The sequence below is a fragment of the Balearica regulorum genome, chromosome W (assembly GCF_011004875.1).
Source record: "Balearica regulorum gibbericeps isolate bBalReg1 chromosome W, bBalReg1.pri, whole genome shotgun sequence".
Lineage (NCBI taxonomy): Eukaryota > Metazoa > Chordata > Aves > Gruiformes > Gruidae > Balearica > Balearica regulorum.
The window spans coordinates 6,056,223-6,081,496 of record NC_046219.1 but is presented as its reverse complement, the minus strand read 5'-3'; the positions used below and the strand labels follow the sequence as shown (position 1 = coordinate 6,081,496).

Genomic DNA, 25,274 nt, shown 5'->3' with positions numbered 1-25,274 from the left:
AGCCAATATTGAGCAAATTATGTAAACATTTTCATTCTAATTTATACTAGTAAACTAAAGTTTTGTATTTAATTAACTTAAGCTGTCATTATTTAATCCAGCTTGATTTTCTGTAATCTTTAAATAAAGGTTTGAAGCTCTTCCTTGCAGCTAAGACAGTTATATTTTTTCTTGTTTGGGAATCTTACCTCACTGAAAATACACATTTGGATCTACCTCCTTTAAACAGTCATCCATTTTCACAAAACTTCAGCAAAGTTACTACATCTTTGAAACAAAACACTACGCTTCAGTCAAATTCATTAAAAGTGGACACTAGTTATCAGATGGCAAAAGTCACTATATGAATAAGTTCAGAAGTTATCAGGAAAAGTGACAGAACAGGTGACTATAAAGAAAACCTCCTGAGCAGAAACAGCAGCTTTAATTCTTAAAGGACCCACAGAATTAAGCATTATTTCTTTTAAAAGATGATGATCATCATCATTAAAAAAAATTATGTCCTTTATAAAAGGCTAACTCCTGTGAGTTCAAGGGAGATAAGTATAGATGTGTTAAGGAGAGGAAGAGAAGGACATGTCTGAAAAATGGTAGACAGGAATGTATTAGGTTTGCATGGCAAGGTTTTGGTAGCGGGGGGGGGTGTGGGGGGTGGGGGGGTGTGTCTACAGGGGTGGCTTCTGTGAGAAGCTGCTAGAAGCTTCCCCTGTGTCTGATAGAGCCAATGCCAGCCGGCTCCAAGACGGACCCGCCGCTGGCCAAGGCCAAGCCAATCAGCGCCTCTGTGATAACATATTTAAGAAGGGAAAAAAAACCAGTTAGAGAGAGCTTTTGCAGCCAGAGAGAGGAGTGAGAAGATGTAAGAAACTCTGCAGACATCAAGGTCAGTGCAGAAGGAGGGGGAGGAGGTGCTCCAGGCGCCAGAGCAGAGATCCCCCTGCAGCCCATGGTGAAGACCATGGTGAAGCAGGCTGTCCCCCTGCAGCCCATGGAGGAAGGATGAGGGGGTGTAGAGATTCCACCTGCAGCCCATGGAGGACCCCACACCAGAGCAGGTGGAGGCACCTGAAGGACGCTGTGACCCCCTGGGAAGCCCATGCTGGAGCAAGCTCCTAGCAGGACCTGTGGATCCGTGGAGAGAGGAGCCCATGCCAGAGCAGGTTTGCTGGCAGGACTTGTGACCCCATGGGGGACCTACGCTGGAGCAGTCTATTCCTGAAGGTCTGCGCCCTGTGGGAGACACCCACGCTGGAGCAGTTCATGAAGGACTGTAGCCCATGGGAAGGACTCATGTTGGAGAAGGTCGTGAAGGACTGTCTCCCATGAGAGGGACCCCATGCTGGAGCAGGGGAAGAGTGTGAGGAGGACTCCCCTGAGGAGGAAGGAGTGGCAGAAACAACATGTGATGAACTGACCATAACCCACATTCCCCGTCCCCCTGTGCTGCTGAGGGGGGAGTAGGTAGAAACTGGGAGTGAAGTTGAGCCTGGGAAGATGGGAGGGGGGAGGTGTTGTAAGAGTTGATTTTATTTCTCATTCCTCTACTCTGTTTTGCTTAGTAATAAATTAGATGAATTCCCTCTCTAAGTTCAGTCATTTTTGCCCGTGATGATAACTGGCGAGTGATCTCTCCCTATCCTTATCTCAACCCACAAGCATTTCGTTATACCTTTTCTCCCCTGTCTAGTGAAGGAGGAGGAATGATAGAGTGGCTCTGGTGGGCACCTGGCCTCCAGCCAGGGTCAACCCACCACAAGGAAACAGGAAAAGGAGAAGAGGACTAGAAGCATGTGGTGAAAAGAAAATAACTGAGCAATGGGACAAAAAAGTTAAAACAAGCACAAAGAAAAGATTATAGCAAGAAGAAAGGATAGTTCTCCTACCACCACACCTGCATATGCAATCAGGTCAAAATTTTTCCTGAACAGTCACAAACTCGAGGCGTTTTTTGTTTGTTTTGGGTTTGATTGTTGGGGGGAATGGGGTGTTTTGGTTTGGGGGTTGTTGGGGGAGTGTTGTTTTTAAATAAGAATAGTGAAATTGCAATTCTTATTTATTTTCAGATTTGGACACATTTGAGGTTATCTTTTCAAAATTCTTCATGAAAACCAGTAGCTGAAAACCTATTTTACAATAATAGTAGAAATTTTCAGTCAAAGTATTAACAGAAAAAAAGACAAAAATATTAGCATAAAGTTCTTTTATAAAGTCCAAGCAGGCAACTCCATGAAGTAAATAATGGAAAAAGCCCTGTAGTGTTTCAGAGACAAAAAAGTCCTTCAGCTTTGTTGTCTTATCTTTATGAGTGATAAATGGACTGCAATCCACGTCGCAAATTCCTTTGCCTTATTGTAAGAACTGGAAAAAAACCATCAATTTTTCTAACTTCCTGAAAGAGTATGCCAATACGTGTGGTCTTTCACAAATAGCCTTTACATAAAATAAATTATGCAGCTGACTTCCTGGACAAATGTATCGATGTTAAAAATGTATAAGGATGAAATAGAATCACTTTTGTAACCTAATTGAAGCCTGAATTAAAAAGACTTGGATTTCAATGCATCTTTGTCAATGATCTTTATTAAATATTGATACTATATCAGCTCCCAAGACCTAGACCAGTATTTTAATATACTTTAAGATAAAGTCTATCACTAGATAAAGTCTAACACAACAGTCAGACTAGCTAGCCTATTCTCTGCGATGAGACTGTGCAGAGAATCGTGGAGCATACAGCTGGAACTACATACTTTATACAACACAATTCAAGTGATTTCTTTTGTAGGCAAAATAAAAATAACAAACAAGCTTATTAAGATTCAAGAATGAATGTGTATAGTTTCTTTATTCATTTCAGCATATCTGACACTGTACTCGGAGATGTCTGGAATGATCTATGTGCACATGATAAAAAACTGCATGCAGCCTAACCCTAGCAGTAATCTCTTAGACTGTGAACCTAGTATTAATGAACTATTTTATTTGCTTGGGTTTAATGTCATCCTAACACAGCTATATACTCCCTGTTACAGCATAATATGATACAGAAGTCCATGGTCCAAAGGTCAAGGATACACGCCATCTTTTTAAAATAGCTATCACTCCAAATGCTCTACTAATTAATGTATAATGAGAAATGCAAGCTATTAACTAAAGGCTAAACTCAACAGCAGAAAACTCAAACTTACTAGTTGAACAGTATGGTGCATTTTGTATTCCTCCTCACTCTGGTGATGTTGCTGGATCTTTTCGTTATGCTTTGCGATACAGATCTCCTGTAGAGACATAAAATGTTATCCATAAAATATAAATTTCAAATATCAATTTACAGTGTATAATGTCACATTTAGCAAACAGTGCTAAGAATTAGAAAAATAAAAATTACACAGCCCATCTCAGACAAGCTAATTTAACTTACAATAAAACCATAAAATGGAAACAAAACCAAAACAAACAAACCCAAACCTATTACTTTTAACTGTCAAAAGAATATATGCAAGTAACAGCTGCTTGCAAAGTTTATTCTACAATACCAGTACAAAAGTGGCAAGAAATGCCAATTTGTCAAATACTTCATAAAATAGTTGTGCAACTCCATGTATTTGTATACATGGATAATAACTAACTCAAATATACTACGTATTTCTGTTTAGGCAACTAGGCAGCTTCCCACTTATAAGTGTCACTTCATCTTTTGCATGTACAATTTGCAAGCACAAACATTAATAAAGTTGTTACAATTTTATGCATGCACAAGCAGGTTCGCTTACTATACCAAGTTCACATTCTAATGTTTGGTTTAAAAACAAGCATTTATTACATTGCCTGTGAATAAGAACAGGTTAAAAATAAACCAGGACATGTTACAATAGATGACAGGAAGAAACATGACACTCAAAGTTAAGGTAGATTATATAAAAAGAACTGAATTAAGTATCAGTTGCAAAGAAAAGGCATGTGCAGGAATTTATAGTAGCGAAGAGACAGACATAGGTCAATACTGAGGGCCAGGAAATCAGACAGTATGGGCAATGACATTAGGCCCAGTACAAGCACCAAACAACTAGAACAAGGTCAGATGTGCAGTTAGGACTCATGGCTGTGTAAGAGGGGGCAGTGTTAGGAAACAGTTTGGAGTGTGACTGCAGCTAGTGTGACTAGCATTGCTTGGGGCAACTGATGGAGTATCAGCCATCAAGCAAGATACTACAGTAGTGGCAGAAAAACACAAAAAACAAAGAGGGGAGGGATAAAAAAAGCCCACAATTTTGGACACTGGGAACTACAGAAAAAGCTATGTTCTCCTAAAAGCTATGGACATACTGTGATCAGAGTTCCTGTATAGGAAAGAAATACCATGCTGCCTTGAATGTTTCTGAACAGTAAGACCATCAATTCTGCTACTGTATACAGGTAACGTTCCAATAAGAGCACAAGTTTCTGTAGAAATACTGTCCCAGCTTCATCAGAGAGGGGTGTGTGTATATATATATATAAACTCTGAAAGGTTGTATATTTGTTTGTTTGTGGGGTTTTTTTCCCTGATGAAAAGTTTAATACAGCTGGAAAAGTTAATTCATTTAATTTGTAACTGCAAAAGTACAAACCACTTAATTTCTGCATTTCAAAGACACAGCAATAACTTTGGAACATTATTAGAGAATCTGAAAGACTTATTCTAATACTGCTACTGATTTACCTTTATAGTTTATTCTCTATTTACATGTTAAGTACAATTAAAAGAATATTTAAAGTAACAAGAAAGACCGTATGTTAGGTTTGGATTGGTTTTGGGGTTTTTTTTGTTTTTTTTTTTAACAGGTTAGCAAGACTAAAGAAATAAAAACAATATGTAAGATACTTTAATATGCAAATTACAGGAATATACTCTCATAAATACTTGGGGGACACACTTTTCTAGAAACATTTTCTCTTTAGCATCAATATTTAAATCTTTCTGATTAAGAGCAATAATGAAAGATATTTTAAGTATGTAAAGAAAGAGGTTAAACCAGACCAAAATATATTTGGTGCTGACTTCCATAGAATCATTTAGGTTGGAAAAGACCTTTAAGATCAGCGAGTCCAATCATTAACCTAATGCTGCCAAGTCCAACCACTAAGCCATGTCCCTAAGCACCACGTCTACACATCTTTTAAATACCTCCAGGGATGGTGACTCCACCACTTCCCTGGGCAGCCTGTTCCAATGCTTGAGAACCCTTTTGGTGAAGAAATCTTTCCTAATATCCAATCTAAACCTCCCCTGGCACAACTTGAGGCCATTTCCTCTTGTCCTATCGCTTGTTACCTGGGAGAAAAGATTGACGTTCACCTGGCTACAACCTGCTTTCAGGTAGTTGTAGAGAGCAATAAGGTCTCCCTTCAGCCTCCTCTTCTCTAAACAACCCCAGCTCCCTCAGACGCTCCTCATAAGACTTGTTGACATGGTTTAGCCCCAGCCGGTAGCTAAGTGCCACGCGCCGCTCGCTCACCCCTCCCCCGGCGGGATGGGGAGGAGAACGGAAAAACAACGGCAAAGCCTCGAGGGTTGGGATAAGGGCAGTTTACTGGGACAGCAAGGGAGAGGGAAAACAATCAACAACAGTGCTGATAACAGATAGTAACAATGGGTGATAACAGAGAACGATTTACTGATCCCACGACCGACCGACCTGACGCTCGACCTGTCCCGGAGCCACGCCGACATGCCGAACCTGCCCCTGCCCGACTAGCCCCCTTTTATGGTGAGCATGATGTCACATGGTATGGAATAGCCCCCGGCCAGCTTGGCTCACCTGTCCTGGCTCCTTGGGAAATTAACTCTATCCTTGCCAGAACCAGGACATTATCCACCCCTTATTCCATACCATCTACGTCATGCCCAGATTATTTTACAGATCTCATTCCCTTACTCTATGGGCTATCGCTCTAAAATGTCTGTCGAGTTCGTTTAGTCCATGGCTTTGGGTTCCATCTGCCATTACAGTCTCTCAGGGCAGGAGCAATGGTGCGTGCTGCTGGATTGTTGCACGCCGCATCCGGAGTCTTCACAGCCAGTGTATCTGGTATGGTCCATGCTCACAGTCTGGATGCCAAAGATGTGATTTTTCGATAAAGTTTCTGGGCACCAGTTGAAGTCAGTTCTAGTTCCATCATCGTGGCACTTTGTTCAGTTTCAAAGACCATCCTTCATTAGTTGTGGGTGATTCTTATGGTCATACCATTGATACAGTATATCGCTATTAACATCATGCAATTTAATTTATGGGCTATTTTCACCCAAAATCAAATCCCCTTGGGGTACACACCGGACTTCCCCATCTTTTCTCATCACCCACCAAGTGCACCCTGGTCCCTGAGCAAAAGCAATCCCGCAGATGGGCTTGCCTTTGCCTGAAGCAGGGATAACCCAAACTGTTTTACCCAACATATTTTTCATGCGCACTACAGGAAATTTATCCCCTTCTACAGGGCGTGGGAATTTTGACTGGGCAGGACCAGCTTGATTGGCAGATCCCCTAGTGTTAGCTAACCAGGTAGCCTTTGCTAAATGTGTATCCCAGTGTTTGAGAGTCCCACCACCCATTGCCCTCAGGGTGGTTTTTAGCAGTCCATTGCACCTTTCGACTTTCCCAGAGGCTGGTGCATGGTAGGGGAGGTGATATACCCACTCAATACCATGCTCTTTGGCCCAGGTGTCTATGAGGTTGTCCTGAAAATGAGTCCCATTGTCTGACTCAATTCTCTCTGGGGTGCCATGTCGCCACAGGACTTGCTTTTCAAGACCCAGGATAGTGTTCTGGGCAGTGGCATGGGGCACAGGATATGTTTCCAGCCACCCAGTGGTTGCTTCCACCATTGTAAGAACGTAACGCTTGCCTTGGCGGGTTTGTGGGAGTGTGATGTAGTCAATTTGCCATGCTTCCCCATATTTATATTTCAGCCATCAGCCTCCATACCACAGAGGCTTTACCCGCTTGGTTTGCTTGATTGCAGCGCATGTTTCACATTGATGGATGACCTGTGAGATGGCGTCCATGCTCAAGTCCACCCCTCGATCACGGGCCCATCTATATGTCACATCTCTTCCTTGATGGCCTGAGGTGTCATGGGCCCACCGAGCTAGAAATAATTCACCCTTACATTGCCAGTCCAAATCCACCTGAGCCACTTCAATCTTGGCAGCCTGATCCACCTGCTGGTTGTTCTGATGTTCCTCAGTGGCCCGACTCTTGGGTACATGGGCATCTACGTGACGTACCTTTACAACTAGCTTCTCCAGCTGTGCAGCAATATCTTGCCACAGTGGGGCAGCCCAGATGGGTTTGCCTCTGCGCTGCCAGTTGCTCCGCTTCCATTGCTGTAACCACCCCCACAGGGCATTGGCCACCATCCATGAGTCAGTGTAGAGGTACAGCGTTGGCCATTTTTCTCTTTCAGCAATATCTAAAGCCAGCTGGATGGCTTTCACCTCTGCAAACTGGCTCGATTCACCTTCTCCTTCTGCAGCTTCTGCAACTCGCCGTGTAGGACTCCATACAGCGGCCTTCCACCTTCGATGCTTTCCCACAATGTGACAGGACCCATCAGTGAACAGGGCATATGGCTTCTCATCTTCTGGTAGTTTATTATACAGTGGGGCTTCTTCAGCACGTGTCACCTCCTCCTCTGGCGACATTCCAAAATCTTTCCCTTCTGGCCAGTCTGTGATCACTTCCAGAATTCCTGGACAATTGGGGCTTCCTATTCGAGCCCATTGTGTGATCAGCTGTGGTGGGTTGACCCTGGCTGGGGGCCAGGTGCCCACCAGAGCCGCTCTATCACTCCCCTCTTTCATTAGACAGGGGAGAAAAAGTACAATGAAAAAAAAACTTACAGGTCGAGATAAGGACAGGGAGAGATCATTCTCTAATTATCATCACGAGCAAAACAGACCGAACTTAGAGAGGGAATTCATCTTATTTATTACTAAGCAAAACAGAGTAGAGGAATGAGAAATAAAACCAAATCTTAAAAACACCTCCCCCCACCCCTCCCATCTTCCCGGGCTCAACTTCACTCCTGGCTTCAAACCTCCGCCCCCCTCAGCGGCACAGGGGGACGGGGAGTGGGGGTTACGGTCAGTTCATCACGCGGTGTTTCTGCCGCTTCTTCATCCTCAGGGGGAGGACTCATTGTTCCCCCGCTCCAGCGTGGGGTCCCTCTCACGGGAGACAGTCCTTCACGACCTTCTCCAACGTGAGTCTCCTCCACGGGGTGCAGACCTTCAGGAGCAAACTGCTCCAGCGTGGGTCCCCCACGGGGTCACAAGTCCTGTCAGCAAACCTGCTCTGGCGTGGGCTCCTCTCTCCACGGATCCACAGGTCCTGCCAGGAGCTTGCTCCAGCGCGGGCTTCCCACGGGGCCACAGCCTCCTTCAGGTGCCTCCACCTGCTCCGGCGTGGGGTCCTCCACGGGCTGCAGGTGGAATCGCTACACCCCCTCATCCTCCCTCCATGGGCTGCAGGGGGACAGCCTGCTTCACCATGGTCTTCACCACGGGCTGCAGGGGAATCTTGCTCCGGCGCCTGGAGCACCTCCTCCCCCTCCTTCTGCACTGACCTTGGTGTCTGCAGATGTTCTTACATCTTCTCACTCCTCTCTCTGGCTGCAAAAGCGCTCTCTAACTGTTTTTCCCCTTCTTAAATATGTTATCACAGAGGCGCTGATTGGCTTGGCCTTGGCCAGCGGCGGGTCCGTCTTGGAGCCGGCTGGCATTGGCTCTGTCAGACACAGGGGAAGCTTCTAGTAGCTTCTCACAGAAGCCACCCCTGTATCCCCCCCCCCGCTACCAAAACCTTGCCACGCAAAACCAACACATCAGCGCAACCCACTTGCTCCACGTAGCATCGGTTGCATGATGTGTAGAAGGAGCCCTCTCTTTGAACATCCAGCCCAGCACTGGGAGTCGGGGTGCCAGGAGGAGCTGTGCTTCAGTGCCAATCACCTCTGAAGCAGCTCGAACCCCTTCATATGCTGCCAATATCTCCTTTTCCGTTGGAGTGTAGCGGGCCTCAGATCCTCTGTATCCCCGGCTCCAAAACCCCAGGGGTCGATCTCAAGTCTCCCCCGGTGCTTTCTGCCAGAGACTCCAGGTAGGGCCATTCTCCCCGGCTGCGGTGTACAGCACATATTCTTTACATCTGGTCCTGCCCGGACTGGCCCAAGAGCTACGGCATGAACTATTTCTTGTTTAATTTGTTCAAAAGCTTGTCATTGCTCAGGGCCCCATTTGAAATCATTCTTCTTCCGGGTTACATGGTAGAGAGGGCTTATTATCAGACTGTAATTCGGAATGTGCATTCTCCAGAAACCCACAACACCTAAGAAGGCCTGTGTCTCCTTTTTGTTGGTTGGTGGGAACATGGCTGCTATTTTGTTGATAATATCCATAGGGATTTGACGCCGCCCATCATGCCACCTTATTCCTAAAAATTGGATTTCCTGTGCAGGCCCCTTCACCTTACTTGGTTTTATGGCAAAGCCAGCCTGCAGCAGGATTTGGATTATTTTCTTCCCTTTCTCAGAAACTTCCTCTGCTGAGTTGCCCCATAGAATGATGTCATCAATGTATTGCAGGTGCTCTGGGGCTTCACCCTGTTCCAGTGCACTCTGGATCAGTCCATGGCAGATGGTGGGGCTGTGTTTCCACCCCTGGGGCAGTCAGTTACAGGTGTACTGGACACCCCTCCAAGTGAAGGCAAACCGTGGCCTGCACTCTGCTGCCAAAGGGATCGAGAAAAATGCATTAGCGATATCAATTGTGGCATACCATTTGGCTGCCTTTGACTCCAGTTCATATTGAAGTTCCAGCATGTCCGGCACGGCAGCACTCATTGGCGGTGTGACTTCATTCAGGCCATGATAGTCTACCGTCAGCCTCCACTCTCCATTGGACTTCCGCACTGGCCATATGGGACTGTTAAAGGGTGAGTGGGTTCTGCTGATCACTCCCTGACCCTCCAGTTGATGAATTAGCTTGTGGATGGGAACCAGGGAGTCTCTGTTGGTGCGGTATTGCCGCCGGTGCACAGTTGTGGTAGCAATCGGCACCTGTTGCTCTTCAACCCTCAGCAACCCTACAACAGAAGGGTCCTCTGAGAGACCAGGCAAACTAGACAATGGTTCAATTTCCTCCGCTTCTAAGGCAGCTATTCCAAAAGCCCACCTGTAACCTTTTGGGTCTTTGAAATACCCTTTCCGGGGGTAGTCTATGCCCAGGATGCACGGAGCCTCCGGCCCAGTCACAATGGGGTGCTTTTGCCACTCATTCCCAGTTAGACTTACTTCAGCCTCCAACAGAGTCAACTGTTGGGATGCCCCTGTCACACCAGAAATAGATATTGGTTCCACCCCTTCATAGTTCAATGGCATTAGGGTACACTGTGCACCAGTGTCCACTAGGGCCTTGTAGTCTTGTGGGTTCGATGTGCCAGGCCATCGGATCCACACAGTCCAATAAACCCTATTGTCCCTTTCCTCCACCTGGCTGGAGGCAGGGCCCCTCTAATCCTGCTCATCACAGTCACTACTCACCTCTTGCAAAAAGGACTTAGAAGTCCCTTTGAGAGGATCAGAAGTGCGATCTGGCCTTTCACTTGGTCTGGGGGGGCTGCCCGGTGGAAACTGGAGCAGCATTCTTTCTGGAAGAGTCCCTTTGTACAGCTGTCTTGCCTTGTAGCTCATGTACGCATGCCCGCAGGGTTGAGGTGGGCTTCCCATCCCATTTCCTCATGTCTTCTCCGTGGTCACGCAGGAAAAACCACAGGATACCTCATGGTGTGTATGCTCTATATCCCCTCTCTGGAGCAGAAAAACGCTTACTCCTAACAGCTGAAATACTGGTCTGTACAGGTGGGGAGTAAGATATATCCTCTTTGAGTTGCCGGACATCCTGGGACAGTTTCTCCACAGCCGAGACTAGGGAGGAAGAAAGGCTCTCCTCATATTGCCGGAGTCAGCCAGCCACTTCGTCCACCGTGGGTGCCTCTTCACTTTTCCAGTCCATTACTGCCAGTGAGTTGGCATACGATGATGGTGCACTTCGCACAAATTTTCACCGCATGGGTTGGGTACATTGGACTTCATCGGGGTCTGTGGGCAACTGTGCATTGTCCGGATCATAATAAACCATCTCCCGCACAGCTAATTCCCTCAGATATTGAATACCTCTCTCCATAGTGGTCCACTTGCCTGGCCGACATACGACATCTTCGCTGAAAGGATACCTTTCCCTCACACTTGACAGGAGGCGCCTCCAGAGGCTAAGGGCCTGTGCTTTCTTCCCAATTGCTTTGTCAATGCCCCCTTCCCTAGACAGGGATCCTAGCTGCTTGGCCTCCCTGCCCTCCAGTTCCAGGCTACTGGCCCCATTATCCCAGCAGCGGAGCAGCCAGGTAATAATGCACTCCCCTGGAAGGCAGCTGAAATCTTTCCACATATCTCTCAGCTCACTCAGGGACAGGGATCGAGTAATCACTTCTGGTTCTGGCTCTTCTTCTTGTTCTCGTGATGGTCCCGGTTCATCATCATCTCTCACTAAGCGAGCTGATTTCCTTGTGTATTTCTTTTTGTGTATAGGGGCAACTGATACTGGTGTGAGTTGATCTTTTGGCTCGACTACAATGCCTGTTGCGGGGGCCTGGGCAGCTGCAGTGCCTGTGGGTCCGCTCTCTCCCTCTGGATGGTGCTGTCTACTATCAAGCAGTGTTTGATAGATTGTGGCCAGGGCCCAGCAGAGCGCAGTAAGTTGTGTCTCCTTGGAATCCCCACAGCATTTTCCTTTCAAATATTCTATCATTTTATCAGGGTCTTGCAATTGTTCAGGAGTGAAGCCCCAAACCGTTGGGGGTGAGAAGGTCTCTAGATACCCGCCCATACTCTCTCACATGCCATGCCAGCCCTGACCATTCAGCCTTGGGGAAGATCCCCGGGTGGTACTCTTGAAAAGATTTTTGCTAACCCTGAACAGGAGTGGGAAAGCATTCAGGAGACCTAGCAATAGGAATATACTGGCATGAACATTCCAAGGGTATTCAAAATTCTCACAAATTGTTGTAACCAACCAAAAGGGAAAAGGGGAGGTGAAAGAGTGGGAGAAGGTATCCCCCCCCATCTTCCCCATAGATTGGGTCCAATTATTAATCAGTTCTGAAAGATATTGAACAAGGTACGGGCCTGACCAAAATGCTACATACACATACCAGCTCAGACCCATGACTGTCAATGATATCTTATCGTAAGTCATTATCACACAATACAACAACATGAGAACACGAACCCCTCTCCCAGAGGTGATAAACAGCGCCGCAGGGATTGCATAGAGTAAACATGGGTTTACAAAACAGAGCCATGTGACCAAACAGAACATCATTATGACCAGTGACTGTTTCAATAACATTATAAATGCTTATAACAACTTTGTTTTAACACACTTGGGTCAGACTTGTCGTCATCACAACCCCTCGTCCCAGCCGGTAGCTAAGTGCCACGCGCGGCTCGCTCACCCCTCCCCCAGCGGGATGGGGAGGAGAACGGAAAAACAACGGCAAAGCCTCGAGGGTTGGGATAAGGGCAGTGTACTGGGACGGTAAGGGAGAGGGAAACAATCAACAACAGTGCTGGTAACAGATAGTAACAATGGGTGATAACAGAGAACGATTTTACCGATCCGAGGACCGACCGACCGACCGACCGACCGACCTGACGCTCGACCTGTCCCGGAGCCACGCCGACACGCCGAACCTGCCCCTGGCCCGCCTAGCCCCCTTTTATGGTGAGCATGACGTCACATGGTATGGAATAGCCCCCGGCCAGCTTGGCTCACCTGTCCTGGCTCCTTGGGAAATTAACTCTATCCTTGCCAGAACCAGGACACTTGTGCTCTAGACCTTTCACCAGCTCTGTTGCCCTTCTCTGGACACGCTCCAGCAGCTCAATGTCCTTCTTGTAGTGAGGGGCCCAAAACTGAACACAGTATTTGAGGTGCAGCCTCACCAGTGCTGAGTATAGGGGGACAATCACTTCCCTAGTCCTGCTGGCCACACTATTCCTGATACAATACTTCTTTGTACTAATAAAGAAACAACATACTTTAATGTAATTAAGTGTCTATGACTTGAAATAATAAAAAAGACTAGGAGGGGCTGAAAACATGTGGCACATCTGAATCATCTTAAGTAATTACAGAAATGGTAAAAAAAAAAAAGTTGCAATTTCATACAGACAAATAGAGGGTTCTACCTGTAAACAAGTTTAAGTGCCTGCAAACAAAGGATGAAGAAAAAATATCTAGTTGGCAACATTAAAGAAAATTATATGGATGATTATGGCAGATGACAAGCTGAACATAACCCAACAATCTCATACTCTGGCAAAAAAGAAACCATCATAATTGGATGTATGAGCAGAAATACAGCCTGCCACACATGTGAAGTAATCCTTCCTTCTCAGCACTGGGAAAGCAGGAGCATTATGTCCAATTAGAGCCACACTTCAAGAAAGATGTTGACCAACTGTAGAGAATTCAGAGAACAATAAGAAGTAATGTTCATTTCTCTTTTAATCACCTGACTGATTTCTGTAGTATCAAATTGTACTTCTACTGAAAAGACCGAAAGGGAGAGCTGAGCAACCATTTCAACCCTCATCACTGGATACACTACCATGTTTAAGACTAGTAACATGCAATATACGTAAAAGAGATCTGTATTAGTATTATATTTAACTAGTTCCAGTGAGCCTTGCTTTCAGATTGAAAAGCATCTCAAGTAAAATGTTAGCTTCTCATTTAGTAAGCTCAGTATGTGCAGAGAACATATTTTATTATAAGCGTTCTATGTAGTTATGCCCTTAAATAACAATAACAACAACAGCAGCATACCAAGTAATCCTATGTCAGCTGTCACTGCAACTAATTAACACCTGTTTTGGCATGGGCTTTAAACTGTGGGCTTGAAAAGTAGTAAAAGTGTCCTATTAAAAGGACACAACACGTGAGGAAGCTTCCTAGGTCAAAGCACAAGTTATGAACATATCCCAAACAGTTTCACCAACCAGTTACTTCTCCCAGTCTGCTCATGATAAGGAATATTTTTCCTAGATTAAAAAAAATTTGATTTCTTCATAACTATTTTTCAAAGATATTTTTAGATCTTTTTCTAGATGCCTTCTACATCTTTGTGTTTTTTTACCTTGACTCTTTGCTATAAATTTAGCTCCCTAATAAAACAGCTGTTTGCTTCATACGATAACCTAATTAATACTACTGTGCAGCCAGCAGGGGATAGATTGGGATAACAATAGAGAGACATCGTGCATGAAAAATCCATAATTAGCTTTCAAGAAATAAGAAAAATAATGAGACTGCTATTAAAATCTTTTCTTTTTAATAACTAAGTCATCAACACAAAGGAACATCAGGAAATGATTGCTTAACAAATGCAGATAGGTTTGTATAAAAAAAAAGAGAATAAAGAGTTTATACTCAGTACAGTGAAAGAACATCAAACTCAGTAAAACCATATGTTTAAAAAATGCTGGCTCAGTAACTAAGAATAACAACTGAAAGAGGTTTCTAACAAGCCTTTAGCAAAAGTTTCTAAATAAAGATTTTGTACAATTATTTGACAACATTATTAAAAAATAAAATCGACTGCAAAAACAAGGAAAGAATTACTGAAAAAAAAAAGAATAGAGACTATAGTCACAGAAGTTTATATTTATATTACATAAAACCTTATTCTACACATAGTAATTGATTCCCTTTCACTGCGCTATCTCTTCAACAGACAAGATTTTCAAATACCCAGATGATGAAACTATCTCCTCCAAAAAATAAAAACCAACAATAGAGAATTGTTTCCTATTGTTTTCTTAATCATGATATCTGCTGCTAGAAGCAAGGCATTCTCCTAAGGGAATCTTCAGCTGTGAGGAGGAGGAGGAAGAGGAGTGGTGGTGTCAGGAATACAGTCTGAAAATCATTAAGCAGATTTTCATCTCAGATCAGCGATAAATGTTTCTTAATTGAGACAGACAGACAGACTGACCTTCAGAAAGAGTTTTACCACATAGTATGTACTTTCCAAATCCATCCTAAAAAAAAAAAATCATTCTTTTCTCTATTTGGCATTCAGTCATCACTGTGCTCATTCTCACCATCTAGACTCCACTTCTGCATCCCATCTAACTCTTTGTTCTGCATGCTTAAATTAAACTGCAAACTCTTCAGAGTAAGAACCCTTTTTTCCTCACAGGTTTGTAAAGTACAATGGTACACATCAGGTGCTATAAGTAGTGTTCATTAACAATGTTTTGCAATATCACTAGGAAGGTCACTCAAGATAAAATGCTTCCATATGCTTATATCAAAGACACAAGAGTCTTGATTTATCAGGTAATTACTAATAAGCTGTATTGGGTTTGCATGGCAAGGGTTTGGTAGAAGGGGGGCTACAGGGGTGGCTTCTGTGAAAAGATGCCAGAAGTTTCCACCATGTCTGATAGAGCCAATGTCAGCCGGTGCCAAGATGGACCCACCACTGGCCAAGGCTAAGCCAATCAGCAATGGTGGTAGCACCTCTGTGATAACATATTTAAGAAGGGGAAAAAACTGCTGTGCAACAGCAGCCAGGAGAGAGGAGTGAGAATATGTGAGAGAAACAACCCTGCAGACACCAAGGTCAGTGAAGAAGGAGGGGGAGGAGGTGTTCCAGGAGCCGGAGCAAAGATCCCCCTGCAGCCCACGGTGAAGACCATGGTGAGGCAGGCTGTCCCCCTGCAGCCCATGGAGGTTAATGGTGGAGCAGATATCCACCTGCAGTCCATGGAGGACCCCATGCTGGAGCAGGTGGAGGCACCTGAAGGAGACTGTGACCCTGTGGAGAGCCTGTGCTGGAGCAGACTCCTGGCAGGACCTGTGAACCCGTGGAGAGGAGCCCACACCAGAGCAGGTTTTCTGGCAGGACTTGTGACCCTGTGGGGAAACCCACACTGGAGCAGTCTGTTCCTGAAGGACTGCACCCCATAGAAAGGACCCATGCTGGAGCAGTTTGTGAAGAACTGTAGCCTGTGGGAAGGACTCACGTTAGAGAAGTTCATGGAGGACTGTCCCATGGGAGGGACCCCACACTGAAGCAGGGGAAGAGTGTGATGAGGAAGGACTAGCAGAGACAATGTGTGATGAAAGGAGTGGCAGAGACAACGTGTGATGAACTGACCACAACCCCATTCCCCGTGCCCCTGTGCCACTGAGGGGGAGGAGGTAGAGAATTTGGGAGTGAAGTTGAGCCCAGGAAGAAGGGAGGGAACAATATTCAGCAGTACTAAGAGCAGCTACAGTAAATACCTATAACATAAATATCCATCAAAATGGCTATGTTCTTTTCTCCCCAATAAGTGCTGCAAAATGGCACACAACAACTGATTCTGCCTATTCTTTTTACTCAAATCAAAATCTTTGATTTTGTCCTGTAAGTTGAAATACATGTTATTCCAATCTGTGATTTCTTTAGTACCTGAAAGCTAAGTATCTCACTGCAGCACTCAACTGCAGATAATGCTACTCTGGGCATTGAAATCAGTAGAGAGCTGGAACTAGTTCTGATAATGCTGCGATGTCCATGCTGTGATGTCTAGCAGTGAAGTCCCACACGGACACATTACCTCAGGTCCTGAAAGCAGTATAGCCAAGTTCTTCCAGCACAATGTTGAGCAGGCATGACTATATTACTCCCACACACAGACCCAGATGAGCATTACTACCATATACATCTGTGTGATGCCAGACTTGTCCGGGCTTGTTGGTGCCGAATACATTGTCACTGTGAGTTGGCAGAAAGTAGTGGGGTGTGGGGTCTGACTTGAGCGACAGCGCAGATTGAGCAACGTGCTTATCTTGCACTTATCTTGCACCTGAACAAAGGCAAGGGATGAGTAACTTGCTCATCTTAACAGATGTGGTGCCTGACGGTCTACTACTCAATCAACTGAGTGATGCCTGGGGTGAGGGGGAGGCTTCACAGCCCCATGTTACTTCGGTAAAGCTAAACAGACCCTCGTACCTCTGTACTGAATGACTTTGTTGTCTGCTACTCCCCCCTTGATCAACAACGCAACAAGCCTTGTTAAGGGCCAATCGGCACACAATTGACTTAATCTCACCTCGCCAAAAGTATAAATCTGGCATTTAGAATCCTCCATTTTGAGGATGAGAACTCCAACTATCCGGACGGGTCGACAGGCCTGGACCTCTCTCCTCCCCAAGCAGGGACGCCTCTTTGGTAAGACTTGCGCCTCCGACTATGTCGGATGTTACCCCGGGAAAACTATCATTAACAAAAGTGTTGAACTATTAACTTGAGCTCAAAATAGTTGCAGTAAGTGCATTTATCAACAGCAATTCCAAACTTTTTATATCTGTCGCCTCAAAAAATTACCTATTTTTTTAACTTTGCAAAACTGGTTCAGTGAAAGTCCTTGGTGGGGTTCTGACAGGCAAACGTTGACTCTGATAAGTGGCTACACACATAATCCTTTAGACATAAACCGTTGACCAAGTCTGGGACTAAGACTGGACCTAGCCGCACCTAGGCTCCTCTCTGAGAAGGAGTTTAGAAAGCAAGGGTGTCCTTTCTGAACCTCGTGCCTCAACGGGAGGACCTCCCTCAGCCACATGTCAGACTTGTACCCTTTTACGTGACATCTCTGCATCATGTCTCTGTGCACAAGTAGGCATGCTGCAACTAGTGCTACAGCCTAGAACATCTAATTCCTTCTGCTTAAACAAGGTATTTTATCATAGCATAACCTGGAAACAAATGAGCCAGTTGAAGGTGACTAGTTAATTATATAGATAAGAAGGCATGCTAAAAAAATCTCTGCTCCTGCTTCAGGGTGACCTCTCAACTTGATAACTCCCATAAGTTAAGTAAGGAACAGCAACCAGTCTGTTGCTTTTGAACAGGTTTGTGTACTACATAAGGTGCCAGTAGTGTCTTTTCATATTCAGGAGAAAATAGTATAACTATTATAATGTAGCCTATATTAATTAGCATAACATGTCAGATAGGATCTATTCCTTAAAGTACTAAAACACCCAGCTTCTTGATACTTTCTTCTTTTTACAAAATCACATAAAACAAACTCAATGACTCTGAGCAAACTACTTTCCATAACTGGCTAACAAGAGACATTTCTTTTAGAATAATTTATTACCCACTACTGCTCTTCCATGTGGGTGGCGATGAAGCTGCAATGCATAGTGCAAAAGTGATCAAAAGAGACTTCAGGGCCTTGGGACAGTTACTGAGGGAATCTGGTGCACAGGTTATTTTTTTCCTCTCTCCTTCCAGTTGTGGGCAGTGACACTGGGAGAAACAGATGGACACAGTCCATGAACACATGGCTCTGTGGCTGGTGTCACTGCCACAATTTTGGGTTTTTTGACAATGGGATGGCCTACATGGCACCAGGCTTGATGAACTCTGATGGGATTCACCTCTCTCAAAGGGGAAAGATGGTCATTGCCCAGGAGCTAGCGGGGCTCATTGACAGAGCTTTAAACTAGGCCCAAAGCGACAAGCTTTGGGATGACACACCGAGGGACGGGGTGCCAGCGAGGGCCCTCAGCCTGTTGCTTGGAGACATGCCGTATACATTGCAGCACTTGAAGTCTTACTGATATGAGCCAGAGGCTCCTGAGGTAACAGGAACCAACAGGGAAACACTGGTAAAATACCTCAAAGGAATTCCAGCCACTCCAGCCAGTCAGTCAGTTTCATCGGGGGCCCAACTGAAATGCCTCTATGCAAACACACAGAGCATGGTGAATAAACAAGAGGAGTTGGAGATGTGCGCATGCCTGCAAGGCTATGACCTTATTGGCATTACAGAGACGTGGTGGGACAGCTCCTATGACTGGAGTGTTGGGATGGAAGGCTACAGGCTCTTTAGGAAGGACAGGCAGGGCAGGCGAGGAGGGGACGTCACCCTCTATGTCAATGACCAGCTGGAGTGCATGGAACTCCACCTGGGGATGGATGAGGAGCTGACCGAGAGCTTATGGGTCAGGATTAAAGGGAGGGCTGGGGCAGGGGACATCATAGTGGGGGTCTGCTACAGGCCACTCAACCAGGAAGACCAAGCGGATGAGGCCCTCTATAGGCAGATAGGAGCAGCCTCACGCTCACAAGCCTTTTGTGGGGATGTCAACCACCCTGATATCTGTTGGAGGGACAACACAGCAGGGCACAAGCAATCCAGGAAGTTCCTGGAATGTATTGATGACAACTTTCTCCTCCAAGTGATAGAGGAGCCCACGAGGAGAGGTGCCATGCTGGACCTTATTCTCACCAACAAGGAGGAGCTGGTGGGGGATGTGAAGCTCAAGGGCAGCCTTGGCTGCAGTGACCACAAAATGGTGGGGTTCAAGATCCTCAGGCCAGCAAGGAGGGCGCACAGCAAGCTCACTACCCTGGACTTGAGGAGAGCAGATTTTGGCCTCTTCAGGGATCTGCTTGGTAGACTACCATGGGACAAAGCCCTGGAAGGAAGAGGGGCCCAATATATCTGGCTAGGATTCAAGGATCACTTCCTCCGAGCTCAGGAGCGATGCATCCCAACAAAGAGGAAGTCAAGCAAAAACACCAAGAGGCCCCCATGGATGAACAAGGAGGTCCTGAGCAAAGTCAAACACAAAAAGGAAGCCTACAGAGGGTGGAAGCAAGGGCAGGTAGCCAGGGAGGAATACAGAGAAATTGTCCGAGCAGGCAGGGATCAGGTTAGGAAAGCTAAAGCCCTGATAGAATTAAATCTGGCCAGGGATGTCAAGGACAACAAGAAAAGCTGCTATAGGTGCATTGGCGATAAAAGGAAGACTAGGGACAATGTGGGATCTCTCTGGAATGAAACAGGAGACCTGGTTACCCAGGATATGGAGAAGGCTGAGGTACTCAATGACTTCTTTGCCTCAGTCTTCATTGGCAAATGCTTGAGCCACACTGCCCGGGTCACAGAAGGCAAAGGCAAGGACTGGGAGAACGCAGAACTGCCACTGTAGGAGAAGATCAGGTTCGAGAATATCTAAGGAACCTGAAGGTGCACAAGTCCATGGGACCTGATGAGATGCATCCATGGGTCCTGAGGGAACTGGCGGATGAAGTGGCCAGGCGACTCGCCATCATATTTGAGAAGTCCTGGCAGTCTGGTGAAGTTCCCGCCGATTGGAAGAGGGGGAACATAACCCCCATTTTTAAGAAGGGTAAAAAGGAAGACCCAGGGAACTACAGGCCGGTCAGTCTCACCTCTGTGCCTGGCAAGATTACAGAGCAGACCCTCCTGGAGACTATGCTCAGGCACATGGAAAATAAGGAGGTGATTGGTGACGGCCACCATGGCTTCCCTAAGGCCAAATCGTGCCTGACAACTTTAATGGCCTTCTATGATGGGGTTACAGCGTTGGTGGATAAGGGAAGGGCAACTGACATCATCTACCTGGACTTGTGCAAGGCATTTGACACTGTCCCGCATGACATCCTTGTCTCTAAATTGGAGAGACATAGATTCGATGGATGGACCACTCGGTGGATAAGGAATTGGCTGGATGGCCGCCCTCAAAGAGTTGTGGTCAACGGCTCAATGTCCAAGTGGAGACCAGTGATGAGTGGCCTTCCTCAGGGGTCGGTACTGGGACCGGCACTGTTCAACATCTTTGTCGGCGACATGGACAGTGGGATGGAGTGCACCCTCAGCAAGTTTGCCGACGACACCAAGCTGTGTGGTGGGGTCGACACGCTGGAGGGAAGGGATGCCATCCAGAGAGACCTTGACAGGCTGGAGAGGTGGGCCCGTGCGAACCACATGACGTTCAACAAGGCCAAGTGCAAGGTCCTGCACGTGGGTCGGCGCAATCCCAAGCACAACTACAGGCTGTGTGAGGAATGGATTGAAAGCAGCCCTGAGGAGAAGGACTTGGGGGTATTGATTAATGAGAAGGTCAACATGAGCCGGCAATACGCATTAGCAGCCCAGAAAGCCAACCGTGTCCTGGGCTGCATCAAAAGAAGTGTGACCAGCAGGTCGAGGGAGGTGATTCTGCCCCTCTACTCCGCTCTGGTGAGACCCCACCTGGAGTACTGCGTCCAGTTCTGGGGACCCCAACATAAGAAGGACACAGATCTGTTGGAGCGAGTCCAGAGGAGGGCCACCAAGATGATCAGAGGGCTGGAGCACCTCTCCTATGAGGGCAGGCTGAGAGAGTTGGGATTGTTCAGCCTGGAGAAGAGAAGGCTCTGGGGAGACTTTATTGCAGCCTTCCAGTACCTGAAGGGGGCTTACAAAAAAGCTGGAGAGGGACTGTTTGCAATGGCATGTAGCGATAGGACAAGGGGTAATGGCCTTAAGCTGAAGGAGGGTAGATTCACATTAGCTAGTAGATTTAGATTAGATGTTAGAAAGAAATTCTTCACTGTGAGGGTGGTGAAACACTGGAACAGGTTGCCCAGAGAAGTTGTGGAGGCCCCATCCCTGGAAGTGTTCAAGGCCAGGTTGGATGGGGCGTTGGGCAACGTGATCTAGTGGAGGGTGTCCCTGTCCATGGCAGGGGAGTTGGAACTAGATGGTTCCCTTCCACCCCAAACCATTCTATGATTTATTCTATGATGATATTGTGTTAATCAGAGACAAGACAGTGACTGAAGAAATATAAAAAAAATGCGAAATATAAAAAAATGCAAAATATAAGGTGTATCAACTACTGTTTTGCTTCATATTTAGGTATAGAAATAGATATATTACTTATGAAGGGGAGGAAAGATCTGAATGTTTTACCCTCAGCCTACTAGAACTGTTTATATAAAGGTGTCATCTCCCTTGTCAAGTGACATGACTGGGAACGTACAACCAATCCTAATTTAGAATGAGGTCTCAACTGAGACTTCTACATAGCCTTATAGTATATAGCATGGGGTGAAAAATCTATTTTTTAACAACTATTACACTGCTCTCTCAAAACTTTAATCTATTCTACTCATTAAGCTATCTCGCTCATTAATAATGCATATTGAAGTAACTGCAAACTGGTAGGGAACTGTAAATAAGTCATTCTGGAAAAAAGGAATGAACATATTTACCTACATTTGATATACAATTTCAAAACATTAGCTGTATTAAAACAATTTTTTGCAAAACATCCCAGCCATGTAACACATAAAGAAAAGTGGCTCTAAATAGCACACCTCATTTTACAAATTAATAATATATACTGGATTTCGTGTATATTTCCTGAATATAGAGAATCGATGACATATGACATAAGTTTAAAAGGATGAGATGAGAGAATGAAAATAGAACTCATTAGTGAGAAAATACCCTTGATTCTCTTCTGCAAATACTACTCTGTAAAAACATGCATTCTAGCATGTACTTTCCACATGAAAGTATTCTGATTAGTTAATAGAAACAAGTTTATTTGTTGACTTTTAAGTGATTAAAGGTTCCTTTAAAGCTAAAAGGCAAGTTGAATCTTAAATATATCAATTTAATGATACATGCTATTGTACTTGATACTCTGTAAAACAACTTTTAGTAAGTAGCAAATATAATCCATGAAAATTCTGAGACACTTGGAAGTTGTATGTGAAATGAAATCTTTTGAAGTTTTATTAGATTTGCTAATTATTCTAGAAATTTGCAATTTAATAATACCTTCTTATTTCTGAGGTAGGCTTTCTTGGCTGAAATACGTCCACGCTTTGCTTCCAGCTGGCGGATTTTTTGTTGTAACTTTTGCAGCTCCTCTTTTTGCAAGTGTACAGATGTTGTCATAGCTTCTTTTTCAAGCATGGCTTCCATACTTTCGTAAGTGTCATAATATACCACTTCATCTCTCTTGTCTGTTATAAAAATGTCAGCAATGAAAAAGTCAAATCAATAGTATGTATTTGATTAACATTTTGTTCAACAACACCCCCCCCCGAATTGCAAGATTTAATGCAGAAGAATGCTATAGTCCTTTCAGAGGAAGAGCAAAATCAAAAGGTCAGAGGAAAAGCACTAAAGAGCAAACCACTGTAGGGCTTTAAAGTTTACATGAAGAACAGAAATCAGTACCAATGAAGCACAGTCTGGTATTCAGGTAAGCTCAGAGCAGTAAAGAACAAATGCAACTGTAAATGTACGCTTGTGTCTGTAGTCTAACTTGATCACAATGTCCACACATGCCTTTGGGTCTCTAATACGAGAGACCCACAATATGCAGCAATATTCTCTGGTCTTCACTACAAAGTTGGGGATATACAGACAGAGGCTGCAGTGGGAGGGTAACTTCAAGGCAATCCTTCAAAGCATTACAGGCCTGAAAAGGAGGTCATTAGGAATAGTTGTATCAACACATTGTTTTTAGCCTCCTGAGTGAAGCATTCAATATAACATTGAGATAATTTCTGAATGTTGCCTTCTCATCTCTTGCCAAGAAGGAAAGAGTGATGATTATAAATCCTTGCAGAATGTTGGGATGAAGAAGCAGCAAAGGCCTCTCGTTCCTTATTTCACTGGCATACCAAGTAGGATATTTTTGTAATACACCAAGAGGGATATGCATTACTGCTAAAACAGGTAGATACAGTTGGCATGACTATCAAGTGTCTACTCTGCAGCACCACCAAACCTTCTCATTTCACCTTCATCAAATACCTTTCAGGAAGACTGTAACTTCCTCCTACTTCTGCTAGTAGATTATCTGGGGAGAGGGGCAGGGTTTTCTTCAGAACACTGTCCATTTTAAAAGCTGTTGTCACTTCATGTTATTTGTGTGTAAGGTCTCTGCTGCAACCAGAATTCTGATTGTGTCATGCTAATTTCAGCTCAGCACAGGATATGACAGGACCAGAAAAGAAAGAACATCACTATATTAACCCTAAAATAAAACCTAATAGAAACAGACCTACTTGAATCTTTAGTGCTCAGTTAAAAAAATAAAATTTCATCCATTCGTAAAACAGGCAAGTCATTAGAACCCACTTTGAGACATCAGTGAGTAAAACCAAAACTCATGGCTAGCAACAACTATAATTTACTACACACTTATAAAATGGAAGAATTTACATGCAAATTTTGTTTTAGAACACTTTCATGCAGAGTTAAAATAGGAATTTATAAGTGAAACCCCAATAGCTCAGATGCAAACAAGTCACATCTACCACTTCTAAAACATAATGCTAAATTATGTTTTACTGTTTGAAAAAAAAACCTTTGCAATTCTATTGCAACATCCATCAAACATTCCAGGAGTTTTCTACAAACAGCTTTTGAGCTTTTCAAATACCTATAAATTTGGTAAGTGCTTAAGCTTCTAATGACTCCACCACTTATAATAAAACAATTAGAGTTATTCTTTTTTAGATACAATCTACACCATTTGCACTTGTTCAACCCACCCCCCAACCAAAGCAGGAACCAACTATCACATTCTCTGTTGACAGCAATACATCCACCACAAAAAAGATCTTACAAGGATGTATGGATAGTTTGTATGGATAGGATAAGACCCTTTAAAATTCTAACCTAATGAACTCACATTTTGTGAACTACAGTACAGGTATTTGGTTAATGACAGTAAAAAACTACTACTGTTGTTTATAATATGACAATCTATTATCATTTGATACTTTTCAGATCCAATGTGCTAAATTTCCAAAAGAAAATGTTTTTCTTCTAGTCTATGACTTTGCAAATTCAAACTGGCAGTCGAATCAAACTATGCTCTCAAAAAATTCTCAGTTGAGAATTCATTAGTAGTTCTGCAGACGTCCCTCAAATCAGAACAGAATCCAAAACTCTATGAAATATCTCTGCAGAGCCAATACAATCAAAGAGTAAAGAATAGCAACAGCCTCTAGAAGTCACTAAGACGCATGTATTTCAAATGATACAGATATGCTCAATTAAAAGGCTATTACTTTACTGACTATAATTACACTTTAAAAAGGAAGCATAACAAAAGATGCAACAGACCATTCTTTTCTAATCGACTCCATAGGAAACAACATATATTAAAAGACCACTATATTTTCATTCAGATTAGGTACAGAACAGTCTTGAAGAGATGCAGCCAATTCAGTGTCACATTCTTCACAAGACTAATTGTTCTATTCCCCCTGCCTGAGTAAAGTCTGAACAGATAATTTCATCCCTTGAACAAAATACAATTTAGGAATTGTATTTTTCACTTTCTG

The 25,274-nt window shown here is 44.4% G+C and overlaps 1 protein-coding gene across 2 annotated transcripts in view; it reads right to left on the bottom strand.

Moving 5' to 3' along the window:
• Positions 1-25,274, bottom strand: part of LOC104642371 (junction-mediating and -regulatory protein) — a 134,035-nt gene that overhangs the window by 6,479 nt on the left and 102,282 nt on the right. For both annotated transcript variants that reach the window (XM_075738885.1, XM_075738884.1), the window contains exons 6-7: positions 22,747-22,934; positions 3,189-3,275 (exon numbers count right to left, since the gene is read on the bottom strand). In XM_075738885.1, the coding sequence (XP_075595000.1) occupies positions 3,189-3,275; positions 22,747-22,934 (275 nt within the window). The remainder of the gene's footprint in view (positions 1-3,188; positions 3,276-22,746; positions 22,935-25,274) is intronic.